The sequence below is a fragment of the Tursiops truncatus genome, chromosome 3 (genome assembly GCF_011762595.2).
Source record: "Tursiops truncatus isolate mTurTru1 chromosome 3, mTurTru1.mat.Y, whole genome shotgun sequence".
NCBI lineage: Eukaryota > Metazoa > Chordata > Mammalia > Artiodactyla > Delphinidae > Tursiops > Tursiops truncatus.
In genome coordinates this window covers 122119030-122133496 of record NC_047036.1, presented here as the reverse complement: position 1 = coordinate 122133496, position 14467 = coordinate 122119030, and the positions used below count along the sequence as shown (strand labels likewise).

Sequence of the window (14467 nt, the reverse complement as noted above, 5' to 3'; positions counted from 1 at the left end):
TTGACCTGTGAGTCATAATTCTAATCCCTAAAATGGAATAATAGCAGTACCTGCATTCATAGGGTTGGGTAGGATTGGATGGCATAATGCATGTACAGTGCTTGGTACACAGTAGGTGCTCAGTAAATGGTGACAGTTATTTCTGGATGAAGAATCAGTAGTCTCCCTTCCATCTCAAACTAATTATGTGACCTTAATCAAGGCATTGAAATATCCGGAGTCTCAGTTTTTTGATCTGTAGTCTGGGGACAAAAATAATTTTTCTCTGCACTCTTCACGAGGTTCTTATAAGAATTTGGTGGCAGCAGCAGCAAGATCTGTTTTAGTTTCAGAAGTTGAGGAGCTACTCTGGTTTTTGCAGTTGGCTACCCAGAGGCTCCAGACAACACCCAGAGGAGAGCTAGGTAGAAAACCCTGTATTTAAACAATGCAGGCACAGCCACAGCCCATATTTTCTCTACTCAGGAGCAACAGTTCTCCTAAAACAGCTGTACTTGGAAGAACTCTTGTAAAAACCCCTTTAAACTCAAACTTCTCAAAACCAGACGTGCTGGTGCATCAAAATCTCAATTCCCAGCAATGAATCAAAGCTTTAGAGTCCCAGTGACAGAAGCCAGATGGGAGTCCAAATATTCAGGCAGGGTATCTATGGCCCCAGGTTGCAATATTTGCTTTGACTAGTGCTTACTGAGTACCTCTATGAGCTGCACTCAGAGTTCCATATGGTACATGATTGGGAAATTTACAGGGAGTGATATGCATGGAATTCAGGACAGTGGTTGTGAAGGAAGTGGGGAGGTGGGGAAGGAAGGAATGGGACTGGGAGAAGCACACAGCAGGTTTCAATTATTTTTTAAAAAGCTAGGTGGTGGGTATATGGTTATTGGTTTTATTATCCTATATATGTCTATAGAACATTTAATTATAAAAGGGGAGAAAAGCAGAAAGGAGCCCAAAATCCAGAAAAAAGTAATAAGAAACAACATTCTGTGAGGGCCATATGTACTTTTATCTATCCTGGTAACTACTTTATTTCTGTTGCCTCTCATAGAGCCTGGTCCAGAGTACGTGATGAATGAACTGTTGTTGAATGAATGGATGGAGGGAGGGATGGATGGTTGGACGGGTGAATCTAATGCTCCTCCATCCCATCGTCTTTGATCCCACCTCTGCTGCATCCCATTTGTCAAAGTATAGGTCAATAGGCAGAAGGGCTTCCTGGGAACATTTTGTTCCTGCTCTGGTCTAGGGCACAATACTATGGCCTGGCCAACAGCAGGTGGCTTTGATCATCATTTAACATTGCTCTATTTCAAGAAAAACGTCCTTGTGAGATTTATCCTCAGGGACACCAACCTGCTGCAGGGCTCTCTGGAGTTAATTCCTCTGGCTTAGTCTTGCCCGCCAAACACATTCCCCTAGGTGACTGCCTTTCAGGCTCACCTAAGAGGTTTCTGTAAGTGCTAACACTCCTTTCACTTAGCCCAAGGGGGAACTGGAGTCTTTACTCTCAAGACTAAGTAAGAGAAGCATCAGTGACAGCAGCTGCTGCCCCAGGAGAGCCCAGCTTGTTAAGTACTTGCTCCCAGCTGCAGAGGCTTGAGAGGCCCTCGTTATTCTACCTGCTTCAGCTTCTCACTTCCTGGGAAGGGAGTCAGAGGCTGTGGGGCTGCCCGTGTGAATAGGGGCTGGGGAGAGGATCAAGATGGAGGCCTGCTCATCTTATTGAAGCAAATTATGTGCTTCCATACCTGCCAGCATGATGCCAGAGGAGCTGGGAAGCTGAAGTGCATTACTTATGCCTATGAAACTCTTAGCTGAAAAAGGTAGGTGAATGGGCATGGAAATGCTCATCCTCCAAGTCAGCTCCTTTCCTAAGCTAGGGGCCTGATGAAGGTGCTTGTCGAGGGATGAACAGTGGCCAGGATGGGGGTTGGGAAGAGTGTCAGGTTTGACAGCAGTGCTCTCAACCTCTGGGCCTTATTCTCTATAATAGGGTAACAGTCAAGATATTTAGTAATCAGTATGGCATAGGCACTAGCCAATCAGCATGAAGAAGGGCTTTATTGCTGGAGGTCTCAGCTGCAGCTGGCCTTAGCTTTTTAGCTGTTGGATGGGAGAGCGATGGGGAGGACGACATGGAGAAAGGGCCAGGGTGTGGGAGGGGGGAGAGGTCTTGGGGAGCTCAGAGCATCTACTATTCACCTATCAGTACAGGACGATTTCAATATATTAACCACCAGTGAGGTCATACTCCTGCTGAATGTCAGATCCAAATGTCAGCTCTGCTATACCACATGAGAAAGGTGAATCTGATTCTCATACTTCATGTGCCTCAGAATCACTTGGGGAGCTTGTTGAAAGCACAGAGGCTTAGTCCCCACCTCAAAACTACTGAACGACACCCTGTAGGGCCCTGGCTTGGCCTGCTATGCTCCTGAGACCTGTGTGCCTGGATCAGTGGATGTCTGGGGATCCAGCTGTAACTTTCAAGGGGTTTATGATGCCTCTGGGAGATGAAGTCAAGCACGCAGTCTCTAGGGGAACGCGCCCAGTTCAGGTGCAGGTCGTGTGAGTGAGTGAAGCAGGCTACTGGGGCTGCGTGGCAAATTGAAGAGCGCATGTCCGTTTCACGGCAATTGCAGCCCCATCAGACGGCTGCCAGTCGGGAGCGCAGGCCTGGCGTGGACGGACCTTCTGAATTGTCAAGGGAAGTTGGAAGTCAGTGAGTCAGCTCTGCATCTCACCAAGTCACAGGTAGGGCGTCGCTTTAAACTCTTCCTGCTACAAAAGCTCTGTCTGTGGGAGGGGGAAGGGTGGAGGAGGTGCAGCTGGTTCTGCGCGATAAGGGAAGGAGACAAGTTTTAAGTGAGGCCCTTGATGCTGCTCAAGTCAAGTGTGACTCCACCATTTCCTTAGGTGTGGCCCTCAGAGTCTGTCCTCAGCTGGTTGCGCCCCTCCTTCACCTCTCAGATGCCCCCCCTGCTCTCTGCCCCCGCCCCCAGGCAGAGCCTGCCCTCCGCAGCTTTCCTAGCACTGAGGTGTCAGGTCTGATCACGGGGTGAAGGGGCACCTCTTCTAGGGGCTCTGAGTCTTAGCTGAGGGGATGGAGCTCTCACAGGATGGAATATCTGGCTTCAGACGTGAGGTGCTAGGGATCCCACTGGGATCCCGGGAATGTTCCACAAAGGAGTAGATTCCTCTGTACTTAGGTGCAAGAGAACTCGGCTTGATTGCTACGTTTAAACCCATTGCCAATGCTGCTTTCCCTGCTTGGGCACCCACCCCTTTGTCTGCCTGACTCTTCTTGTCCTTCAGGACTCAGACTGTGTTGTGACCTCCATGACTAGGCTGCTTGGTCTCCTTTTAGCACCACATCCCCGGACAGGCCCTTGTTTTCGGCTTTTGCACCTGGAATTTCGATGGTCTGCTTCCTTAAAAACATTCAAGGCTAACATTTATCAGGTGTTCACTATGTGCCAGCATGGTTCCAGTCACTTTATTATCTCAGTTAACCCTCACAATAGCCCAGTGAGGTTGGCACTATTATCGTTCCTATTTAAGAAGACAAGGCTCAGACAGGTTAAGTAACTTGCCCAGCATCACATAGCTAGCACGTGGTAAATGAGGATTTGGACCCAGTCTTTGTGCAGCAGAGCCTGCAATTGTAACCACTGCATTATGCCACCTCCTTGCAGTTTGAAGTCAGTGGCCTGACATCAAGGATGGTCTCTTGGTTCATGTAGCGTAGTCCCAAGTTAGACTCTGAAGTTAGATAGGGTGAGGGCAGCTATCAAACTCGCTCTGTCACTGTCTGTGGTTACCCTTCAAGCCTCAGTTTCCTTGGCTCTATAATGGGGATAACTGTACTTGCCTTATAAGGTTATGGTGGACGTTATAGGAGAGGATGTCTCTCTTGTTCTCATTGCAGTACCCAGCTCATAGGAATATCTGAAACATGGTCGTAGAATAAATGATGGGCAGTGCCCAGCGAGTTCAACTTGTACTGCCCCTTTCAAATCCTCATATGACTCCGCAGAGATGGGATTTGGTTTGGGAGGGAGTGGGTCTGATGCGGGGCATGGGGGAAGAAGGCTGGATGGAATGGGGATGGCCAGCCTCTGGTGTTGTTTACATTTCTCAGAGAGGTTACTCTATAGAGATCATGGACAATGGGAAGAATATTCTGTTTCATTTGGAGGGTATGGATTGTATCTTCACTACGCCCAAACAACCTGCTTTTCAGCCACAACAGTTAAACATTAACTGGCTCCGTTGCTACTGAGGCACAGACTAAATGTCTGTCTGGCTGGGCATGCCGTGTATCTGCCACTCTGGGTGTAGATTGCTAAACTCATTAACTCACCGAGAGTGCTTTTTGGGGTAAATACGAGGTGTAAGTACTCATATTTTGACAAATCATACAATGCCTGCCTGTCTTTATGACTTTTCCCCATTTCTCCATCTGGATTACTATATTCAGCTCATTGAGTCATGCAGTTGGGCCTGACAATTTTTGTGGAATAGACGTGGGTCCCTATCACACAGAAACACCAGAGCATGTGACCACATTGGCTCTACCAACTCCAAAGGTCTGACACAGGTGCAGTATTCCTTGGCAGGATTATGGTTTGGTTTTTGTTTTATTAAGGCCTGGAAAAGTCTTGACAATTTAGTTTGCCAAGTGTGTGGTTGGTACATAAAATATGGATGTTTTTAATCCCAGGATCTTCAAGAACTGTCCAGGGAGAAGGTCTAATTAGACCTGCCTTTTTTTTTTTTTCCCGGTATGCGGGCCTCTCACTGCTGTGGCCTCTCCCACTGCGGAGCACAGGCTCCGGACGCGCAGGCTCAGCGGCCATGGCTCGCGGGCCCAGCCACTCCGCAGCATGTGGGATCCTCCCGGACCGGGGCACGAACCAGTGTCCCCCGCATCGGCAGGCGGACTCTCAACCACTGCGCTGCCAGGGAAGCCCAGCCTTTTGTTTTTTTAAATGACATCCAGGCTTAGTAGCAAATGGCATTTATGCACTAAAGTGCCCACATTGATGGGCATGCAATGAATGTTAAATCACAACAATTAAGTTAAATGAGAATTAATGATTTGTCTTACAGCATTGCCTCCACTCCCTGGGGTGTTCTTTTACCCCCGTTTACAAGGCTTTGCCTGGCTGGTCCCACTCACTTCAGCCCCATCTTAGTGGGGTCACCTACTTTTGCAGACTCCATCCTTCTTTCCCCACCTGTCAAGAATGTCAAGGCTGCTCTCCTACTCTTTTATCTTCTTCCCTGACACTTCCCCTAATCCTCTTTCTCTCTCACTCTCATCACCTCCCCACTCTCTCCTCCATATTTTCTTCACTCTCCTCCTTCTTACCCACTTTTCCTCTCCAACCTTATTTGTCCAGTCCCTTTTTATAGAAACTTTCCTCTAGAAGGCACCCCCAACCCAGCTGTGGATTGGCATCTTCTCAGTGACATTGTTGCCTTATTCTGCACCCTGGTGAAACAGCTAGTCTGCCCCAAATACAAGAAATCAGTGAAAGTAAAGACTGTTGCAATGCAAACAGAATGTATATCTAAACTCAAACCCCTTACCAAGCTGTTTCTAAGCATGCATTGTTTTCTTGGGGAAATCAGACTAGAGCCAGGATGAATGAATTGTCCGTAACACCATACAAGACCCCTCTCCACGAGTACGTGATTCCTGCTTATCTATCGTGTAGGATTATACGTGGGCAAACAGATTGAGAAGCTTAAAGTATGATGGTAGTCAGCTTTCTCTCTGACCTTGTTGGAGCAAAGCCAGGAAGCTGTCTCTCTTTGGTTTAGAGGGTTCTTGGAATGTTCAAAGTATCTGTCTCACACCCTTCCCAGAAATTCTCCCTTGGCAGCCAGGATTATGACGATGGAAGCACAAAGATATGGTGGCTACTAGTGGCTGGTGTCTAGGTCCCAGAAGATGGCAGAAGCTGTTCTAAGATGTTGAGGTCAAAGAAGTAATGCCAGCATTCCACCATTGTGACCCCCCTGGCTGAAGCCCCTTTTATAACATCATAGAAATTCTACACAGAACCCAGAGGATGAGAGGCTGCACACTCCACGCTGGGGAATAGAGTGGGCAGGATGAGCTCCCATTCCTTGGTCTGGGTAGTGGCCTTGCTACATTGAATCATTATGTTTGGAAGGTCATCTAGTCTATCTTCCCAGCGAGGGCAGGAATCCCCACTCCCACCTGTCCTTTCCTGGAGGTAAAATGGGCAGAACAAGGACCCATGCTTGAGTCCCCAAAGAATGGCAGGACGCCCTCAGTGGAGGCATACTGTATTTAAATGCAATTCACCTCTTTGGGGTCTAGGAAAAGCCACCTGTAGATTCATTTGCTGGGAAACACGGTCTGCGTGGTCGAGGCAGTGGGCGCTGGGGCCATGATTTTGCTAAAGGTTGACTTCCTCCGGAGGTCTGTCTGCTGTCCAGAATGGCAGCCGCTTCGGTGGGCGAATAGGACGGTCATCTCTGGGCCCAAGGGGGCTGCTTCAGGCTGGGACCCCTTCGGGGTGGCTGGTTGTTCAGGCTTCCCAGAGGTGTGATGTTTGGCGGGAGGAGGGCTGTAATTCTGAAATCTCACGGTTTTGACTTGCTGTAAGACAGAGGAGAGCAAAGGGACATAGGTGAGTGGGAGACCTGTGCTATTTCCCCCTGGGACTTGGTTCATGCTGTTTCTCTACACTTGCCCCTTCCTGGAATGCCTCATTCACGTGTTCATCCAGCAAATACCTGTGTCTGTCATGAGTGTCGACCATGCATCACCACTCTGTCAGGTGCTGTGAAGCCAAGAGTGAACAAAACCGCCCTGACAAATGACAATGATAACCAGTGCTACTGCGGGGGAAGCAGAAGATGCTGGGAATGCGGAGAAGTATCCAACTGAAGCTGGAATGGGCCTTGTCCGAGAAGGCCTCTTAGAGGCAGAGTTATTTCAGTCGAGAACTGAAGAACAACTGGGAATTAGCTACGAGAAATAGGGGGGACAACCACCTACCTGAGAATAGGGTCCTTCACCTCCCCTCTCTCCTTCCCACCTGCCCACCTGCCAGTAAGGCCTCCCTGCTGACTCCATCCAGACAGTTCCTTCATAAACCCTCAGAGCAGAGTTAGCCAACTGGACACTGCTGACTGAATATAGTCTGCAGAAAGTCTGGGAGTTTGATTTAGTTGCTAACACATTAAAAATTGGGAGATGCATATAAAAATCAGCATTTTATATGTCCCTTAAGATAATCAAAGGGCAGGCACACTGGGGCCTGTGCCCCATTCTGGCAGCAACTGGCTGGAGCTGATTAGCAGGTCCCGCTTTATGTGGGAGTCAATGATCTGATGTTTGCATAAGCCCTTCCTCTCTCCCTTCTTTCCTAGCCTGTTATAGATCTTGTATATTAGATATTCCTTTGGCTATTCCCTATCTTACAGCTTAATAAAGTGTTCTGTGCTACTGCTCAGAAATCTTTTTTTTTCCTGTGAAATTCAATCCCAATGTCTTGAGATTGAAAGGTGAGTGGGAGACCAAATGTCTTCATTCTTTTGACCCTTACCATGTCCAGCGGAGGTCTGGGCACTTACTAAACACAGTTTGAGGGCTGCAGCTAATGGCTTGGGGGTAACTGACAAGTGAGGTCTGGAAAACTTTGAATTATTTGAATACCGTAATTCAGAAGAAGAACTCTCAACATTTAAATCAGTTAACACTAACTTTTTCCAAATGCCTTTCCCTGCAAGCTTATAGCTTAGTTTTTGTGTCAGATCTCAGTTCTACTCCAGACACTCATGTGTGTCAGCTGTGTGCTTTTGGGTAATGTACTTTAACTCCATAAGCCTTCATGTCCTCAGTTTTAAATGAGGATGACAATAATAATTATAGCTACATCAGAAGGTTGTTGTCAGAATTAAATGAGATAGGACATGTGAAGTACGCAGCACAGTGCCTGCTAGGTCGTTAGCATTCAGTAAATGCTTAACAAAGAGGAGGAAACCACACCATCTTTCCATTTGGAGGGAAATGGGTGATGGTAGTGATGGTGATGTTCGTGGTGATGGTGGTGGTGATAGTGATAGTAACGGTGGTGGTGCGATGTTCAATACACTAAAAGATAACAGTCACCTAATTTTCTTCACGTCACCTCCTCCATCCCTGCCTCAAGGATATTGTTGAGAACATAACACTTTTACAAAAACTCTTAGGACTTCTAGTGGGAAAAGCCCTAGAACCGATAACCGATAACCGCAAAGGTCCCGATAACAGTTGTTGGAGTAGTTATAACTCAGTGTGACCTTACTAAGTCACTTACCTTCTCCTGTGCCTCAGTTGCCTCTCCTATACTGTGAACGAGTACGTATCAAGCCCTGTGTAAGTACTTCACTCATTTAACTCCAATGCTATGAGGCTATTACTCTTCTTGCCGCCATTTTAGGTAAAAGAGTCTCAGAAAGGTGAAGTGTTTTAACCAGAGTCACCAGCTAGCAAGCAGCACAGCTGGAATTCAAGTCAAGATTGTGTCTGATGCCAAAGCCGTGTTTTTTCCAAGTTGCCTCTGGGCCTCGAAAGAAGGATGTATAAAATCTTCTGGAAGCGTAAAGGAGATTCAGTAACATGTCTGGGGAGGGTGCGGGTGATGTGAGGATATGGAAGGGGGGTTGTGTGTGAGGATTCTTTGGAGGCTGCAGTTTTGATTCCTTGTCCATTTACGGTGAAATCTCAGGAGCTGGGACACTGTGCAAAGTTAGGGGTCTAAAGAATCAGGTCCCCCTAATGTCACCTACTCCTACCTTTTCGCTGCCATTTCTTGAGTTCTCTGGTTTCACCAGGATGGATGGCGGGGCAGATGCAGGCAGTTTTGGTAGAGGCTCACTCCTGACGGGGATTTCTTTGCCTTCCATGATGAGGGAGCTGGCCGCCGAGTGGATCCTGGTGTCGCTGCCCCTGCTGACGCACGTGAGGGCAGGCTCCCCAGTGGCAGTGGGCTTGGGTCCCATCTCCGCCACCACCGCCGAGGGTGAGGAGGGGGCCCCCTGTGGCTGGTAGAATTGGAACTGCTGAGGCCGGACGACCATGGTGGGGCTGCGTCTGAGGGAGCCCACCACGAGGGTGTGGACCCCCGACCGGACGGGTCTCTGCAGGGATCCATCTGGGGAATTGTATGACAGAGATATCAGCAATGGGGCAGCTGACAGCAGCTTGGGTGGGAGCTGGGTAAGCAGTGTGTCCTGATAGCCCAGAATAGTTAAGTGCTTTCCCAGTTTGACTGTGCTCACATTCTCCCAGGGTCTTTCAAAGGTGACCTTATTCTTTTTTTAGTGCTGTTTGCTGATGCTGGCAGCAAATGACTGGCTAGGCGAACACTGGGGGTGGGGTGGCGTCAGAAGGTATATCACCTCTATTTGTCCTCTCCCTCTCTCTCTCTGTCACACACATACACACACACACTCCTACTTTCTCCCTCCAGGCCTTTAAGATGGAAAGTGAAGAAGACAGTCCTAAAGAGAGAGCTTCGCAGTGAGAAATAAAGGCATGGAGACCAAAGAGGAAACAAAAGCAGAGACAAAGAAAGAGACAGCAGAAATTGAGACACGCAAGAGAGAGTGGGAGGGAGAGAGGGTAGGAGAGAGGGCAGAGGACTCCAACCAGCTACTTAAAGAAAATTCTGATGGAAGCTTTAGGCCTGTGGTGGTGGGACCTCTGCTTTTCATCGGGTCTGCAGGGAGGAAGGGTGAGCGGAATTTAGGGACTGTGTGTACCAGGCAAACGTGACAGCAGCTGGAAGCAAATTTGGAAAGGTTATTCCCAAGTTAGGGATGTGAGCGGATGAGCTTCGTGAAGTCCCATGACTCAGGCTCTGGAATCAGATCTCCTCCCAGGGAGCCAGGAGCACATCAGTCACATCATCTCCCTGCTCCTCGGTCCCCTGGTTGTAAACTGGAGCTAAAAACAGCACCTCGTGGCCTGGGGTGAGGATTACATTTTATGATGTGTGCAAAACGTTAGGATAGTGCCTGGAACATCATAAATGCCCCATGTTTTAAAACTTTTTTTGTGTGTTTTTAGGTAAAGGAGAAGCAAACTCTAAAAATGCACGGTCCAGGAGTTTGGTTTTGCCCCTTCCGTTTCCCTGAGCTCATTTTTTTTTGTTTCTTAAACTGAGATAGTCCTCCCTCAGTAAAAGGAAGCCATTCCTTCCCCTCAAATTCTCTGGAAGACAGGAGATCCCCATCCTTTGAGCATATGTCCTGTGGGTGACCTGGAGAATAATCGAGAGTTCATTGTGCTCTGTGGGGGGCAGTGGGGGAGACACCCTGAGAAGCATTGTGGGCTATTTCTTCATAAGGGTCTCCCAGAATTTAGAGCTATAGGTGACATCCAGCAGAGATGTTAGTTCTTTGTGACACTCTATGGACACGTGTGTGAATCAAAGTCATCTGTGTCCAGCGCAGAAGGCCTGAGCCTAGGCCATGTTCTGTGTCATGACTCTTTATCAAGCCGGGTGTGAACATGAAGAGCAGATGCTCACTGTAACACCGCTGGCGTTCTCAGCTGCCACTGGCAACCCAGCCACCACTACACAAGTCTGACCTTTCAATGTCAATGTCTGTTTTTCCACTGACAGCCCTGTGAGATGCATACAGTCAATTCTCTGTCATTTCTCTTTGCTTTGGGGAGATTGATAGCTTGACCATCCTCACCTTGGGAAAAGGGAGAGACAGAAAGCCTCTGGGACCTAGGAAGGTCAAAGCCACACTAGGCAGACCTGTCCTTAGGCTCTCAGAAATGGGTGAAAAATCAGTTTACCGCCTTATCTACTTATCTTGTCGGGTTCCTAATTTCCAAGAGCTTTAATGCTTTCTTATTACATGTGCATATAATGCAAGCGTCAAAACTCCAAGCCAATCAAGATCTACACAAAGTTAGAGAGGGAGTGTCCGAAAGGAAGTGTGAACAATTGCCGAGGGGCTTTTCTCCCGGTATTCAAAAGTGGTCTAGACTATGTGAACATTTCAACACAAGTGAAGTGAATTACATTCACATTCTGGAGGGACCCAACATGATCTGCTTAGCTGCAGTAGCAATATTGATACTGATAAAATGCTATACTATAAAAATAGCTAACATTTCTCGAGAGCTTATTATGTGCCAGGCACTGGGCCATTAGTGTTAAATGAATTATTTAATGCCCTGATGAGGTAGGTACTATTTTTATTTTCATTTTGCAAATGAGAAACCTGAAGGCCGAAGAGGTCAGTAACTTGCCCGAGGCTGTTGTGGTGGGATAACTTATTGCACGTATGTTTTGTGGGGAGAAGGTGGAGGAGAGGGTGAGGAGGGAGGCACTGTCGGCTAGAATTAAGAAGCAACGGTGGGATTGGTGGTCAAGCAGATGATCAGAAAGCACTGAGAAAGGGTAGAACTAAGATAATTGCTTTAATTGTCTTGGGGCACTAATTGCTTTAATGTCTGTGTGGCATACCGTCCCACATGTGAATCTTTTGCTCTGACTAGTACTGCATTTTCACCTTTAATCAATTTTTTTTTTTTTGCGGTACGCGGGCCTCTCACTGTTGTGGCCTCTCCTGTCATGGAGCACAGGCTCCGGACGCGCAGGCTCAGCGGCCATGGCTCACGGGCCTAGCTGCTCCTCGGCATGTGGGATCTTCCCGGACCGGGACATGAACCCGTGTCCCCTGCATCGGCAGGCGGACTCCCAACCACTGCGCCACCAGGGAAGCCCACCTTTAATCATTTTTTAAGACAGCAGGAGGGATGGCAGAGCCCAGTTTAAGTCAGGGGATGTAGAACAAATCAAGTTGACTTTGCTTGGCTTGTTTTCTTCTTCTAGAGAGGTGTACGAATATAGAGGCTTGATGTTTTATAGAACAATGGGTTTCAACCACTTTTTGAGAACCCCTGAAAATGAAGCCTTATGCAGAAATTCAATATATTAGGAGATAAAAGCATGGCTTTGAAGATGAAGGAGCTATGTAATTGCCATGTGTGCAATGTGGATGTTATATAAAAATAAAACCAAGGTGCAGAACAGTGTACTAAGATTACAAGGTATGTGTGTACATGGACGAGAACTTGGGACTGGGGGGCAAGGATATGAAGGAGACATTTGTACAATATAATGTACTTTTGTACAATATAATTTTTTTACCTTGTGCATATATTAGTTAAACAAAGTGGGATTCAGGGGCTCTTAGCAATGACTCCTCTTTTCCTCTTCCCCTTGTTTCCCTTTTGGCACCTCCTGAGGGGTTCCATGGAGCACAGTTTAAGAAGCATTGATCCAGCAAGTGCTTTAGTTGTCCTGTCTTAATAAGAACCAGCATCCACCTTGGCCATGCTCTAATTATATGTTGGCATTCAGGGCTGGTATCATCCCAATCAGTCAGCGTGCGTGTATGAAGTGACTGAGGGCGGGGACCTTGAGTCCATTTGACTTCATCTGATAAAACAATGCAGTATTTGGGAAGTGTAAAGCAACCTTCACAGAGGCTTGTTTTAAAGCCAAGATCCTTGTTTTTGCAAAAAGCACTCTGTTTGCCAGTGTGAGATCCCCCCATCCCCTAGCTCTAGGCACGTACCTCTCTGCCACCACTTACTCTTTCTCATGTTGCTCCGCCTTTTGCGGAGGGAGCCCTGCCCCAGGGTCCTCAGACCGGCCAGGTTCCGCACGGGGTTGACTATGGCCGTGGGCACGAAGACGGACTTGAAGGGCTGGCTCTGCCGGGGATCACCTTCTGAAATGCTGCCTTGGGAGGACACAGAGGAGGTGGATAACGTCCATGTGGCGTAGAGAGCAGAGCTCCGGGAGTCTGGAACACTAGATGTCTTTCTGGTTGTGCAAATTTTTTTTTTTTTTTTTTTTTTTGTGAAAGAGAAGAAATAGAGAAAGAAAAGGTTCAGTCAAGAGTCCTGTTTTAAAAAAACGATCTGCTCCCAACTGTATAGCACATGTGGTCCCTCCTCATCGTATTCCTACCCATACATACCTACATACATATATATATATATGTTTATACTTGTCTTCATCACAGGCTTAACTATGGAGGCCTCAGCTTCCACACCTGGATAACTGTGTGGGCATGCTGAGGGAGGGGAGGGGGTCTCATACTGAGGCCTGGTGGAACTAGAAGACTTGAATATCATCATCTTTCACTCCAGCTCTGATCACTCTTCACCCCGTGTCCCTTCAGCCCTCAGTTCAGAGCACAAGATCTTGTATGTGTTCATTTCGCTTTGCAGAGGCGATTTCTTGTTCTTTCAGTGACTTTCCCACTAGATCCTAAGCTCTTTGAAGGCAGAGATTTTATATGACTTGTTTTATAGCCTCTGTGTTCTGCACATATTGTTTATTAATAAATGTTTGTTGAATGGCTGCCATGATGCTTTTAGCACTGAAGCCAGTCATTTTGTCTCACACATAGTAAGCACTTACTGTATACCCACTGTAACACCCAGCATTGGCCAAACACTGCCCACATCATCTCACAGGTTTTTCTCGACAGCCTTCTGAGGTAGGTACTGTTAGTGCTACTGTTTTGTAGGTTAAAAAATAGAGATTTACCGTTACTTGTCCAAGCAATTAATAGATCTGAGATTTGAACCCAGGTCCAGGCTGGCCCCTTGCTCTACCACTAAGCTACCTACCTACTGGCTAGTTAGAGCCTTCATCATTTGGAAAACCCTGCATCCTACTTGAAAATTCACAAACTAAAGGAGCTGGTAGGCCCTACACATGCCTCCATAAGACCTAATTCTTCAGCCTTAGGCTCTGATTTTTAAGAACAGTGTTAATATTTTGTAAAACACCAATCTCCTGTCCATGTTTCCAGCCTGCAACTCCCTGAACCCCATGGGGAATGGTGTCATTTTACATGCCCTTCTTGCCCTTTTACCATCCTGCCCCAGCATCACAGCCCCTACCGAGTAGTCCATGAATCCCCTTGTCACTCTATTGATTAAATAACCCCTGCTAATTCCCTGGAGATAACCAGTTCAACCAAGGCCCCGGCACAGAGATGCCCTCCACGTATTTTCCTTCCTGTCAGTGCCTCCAGGTTTCTCTTTAGGTAATTCCCCCTTATTTCTCCTTTTCTCTCCTTGTTTTGCTTTAAAAAAGTATATGTAGTTTAATATCGAGCCACCAGTGTTGTTCAAGATGGGAAAGGCGTCATGTAATGCAGCCAACTCTGCCCAGGAAGCATATGCAGCCAAACACGCTGGGAACTGATGCTTGCAGAGAGGGGCTTCTGTCCACAGCCTTCAGCCTGCTTCTGGCCCCTGGGGATGCAGTCAGTGAGGCGGAGTGGGCTGTACACCAGGAAGAGCTCAGACTACATTCTGGAGATGAAGGCTGGGCTGGAGAGAACTCCCCAGCACTGGCTTGCCTGGCAGAGTCTGCATCTACCTGTTTCT

At 47.5% G+C, this 14467-nt stretch overlaps 1 protein-coding gene across 3 annotated transcripts in view; it reads right to left on the bottom strand.

Annotated features, from left to right (window-relative positions):
* SH3RF2 (SH3 domain containing ring finger 2) overlaps positions 1–14467 on the bottom strand; it is a 143644-nt gene that overhangs the window by 11232 nt on the left and 117945 nt on the right. The window contains exons 8-12 of one of the 3 annotated variants that reach the window (XR_012330900.1): positions 12652–12884; positions 8824–9182; positions 6344–6640; positions 3875–3951; positions 869–2837 (exon numbers count right to left, since the gene is read on the bottom strand). Coding sequence is in view for 2 of the 3 variants with exons in the window: in XM_019924636.3 (XP_019780195.1) it covers positions 6377–6640; positions 8824–9182; positions 12652–12884 (856 nt within the window). In the remaining variant the exon portion in view is untranslated. Of the gene's footprint in view, positions 1–868; positions 2838–3874; positions 3952–6343; positions 6641–8823; positions 9183–12651; positions 12885–14467 lie in introns of those variants that run through there. The other 2 variants (XM_019924635.3, XM_019924636.3) reach the window with 2 other exon arrangements.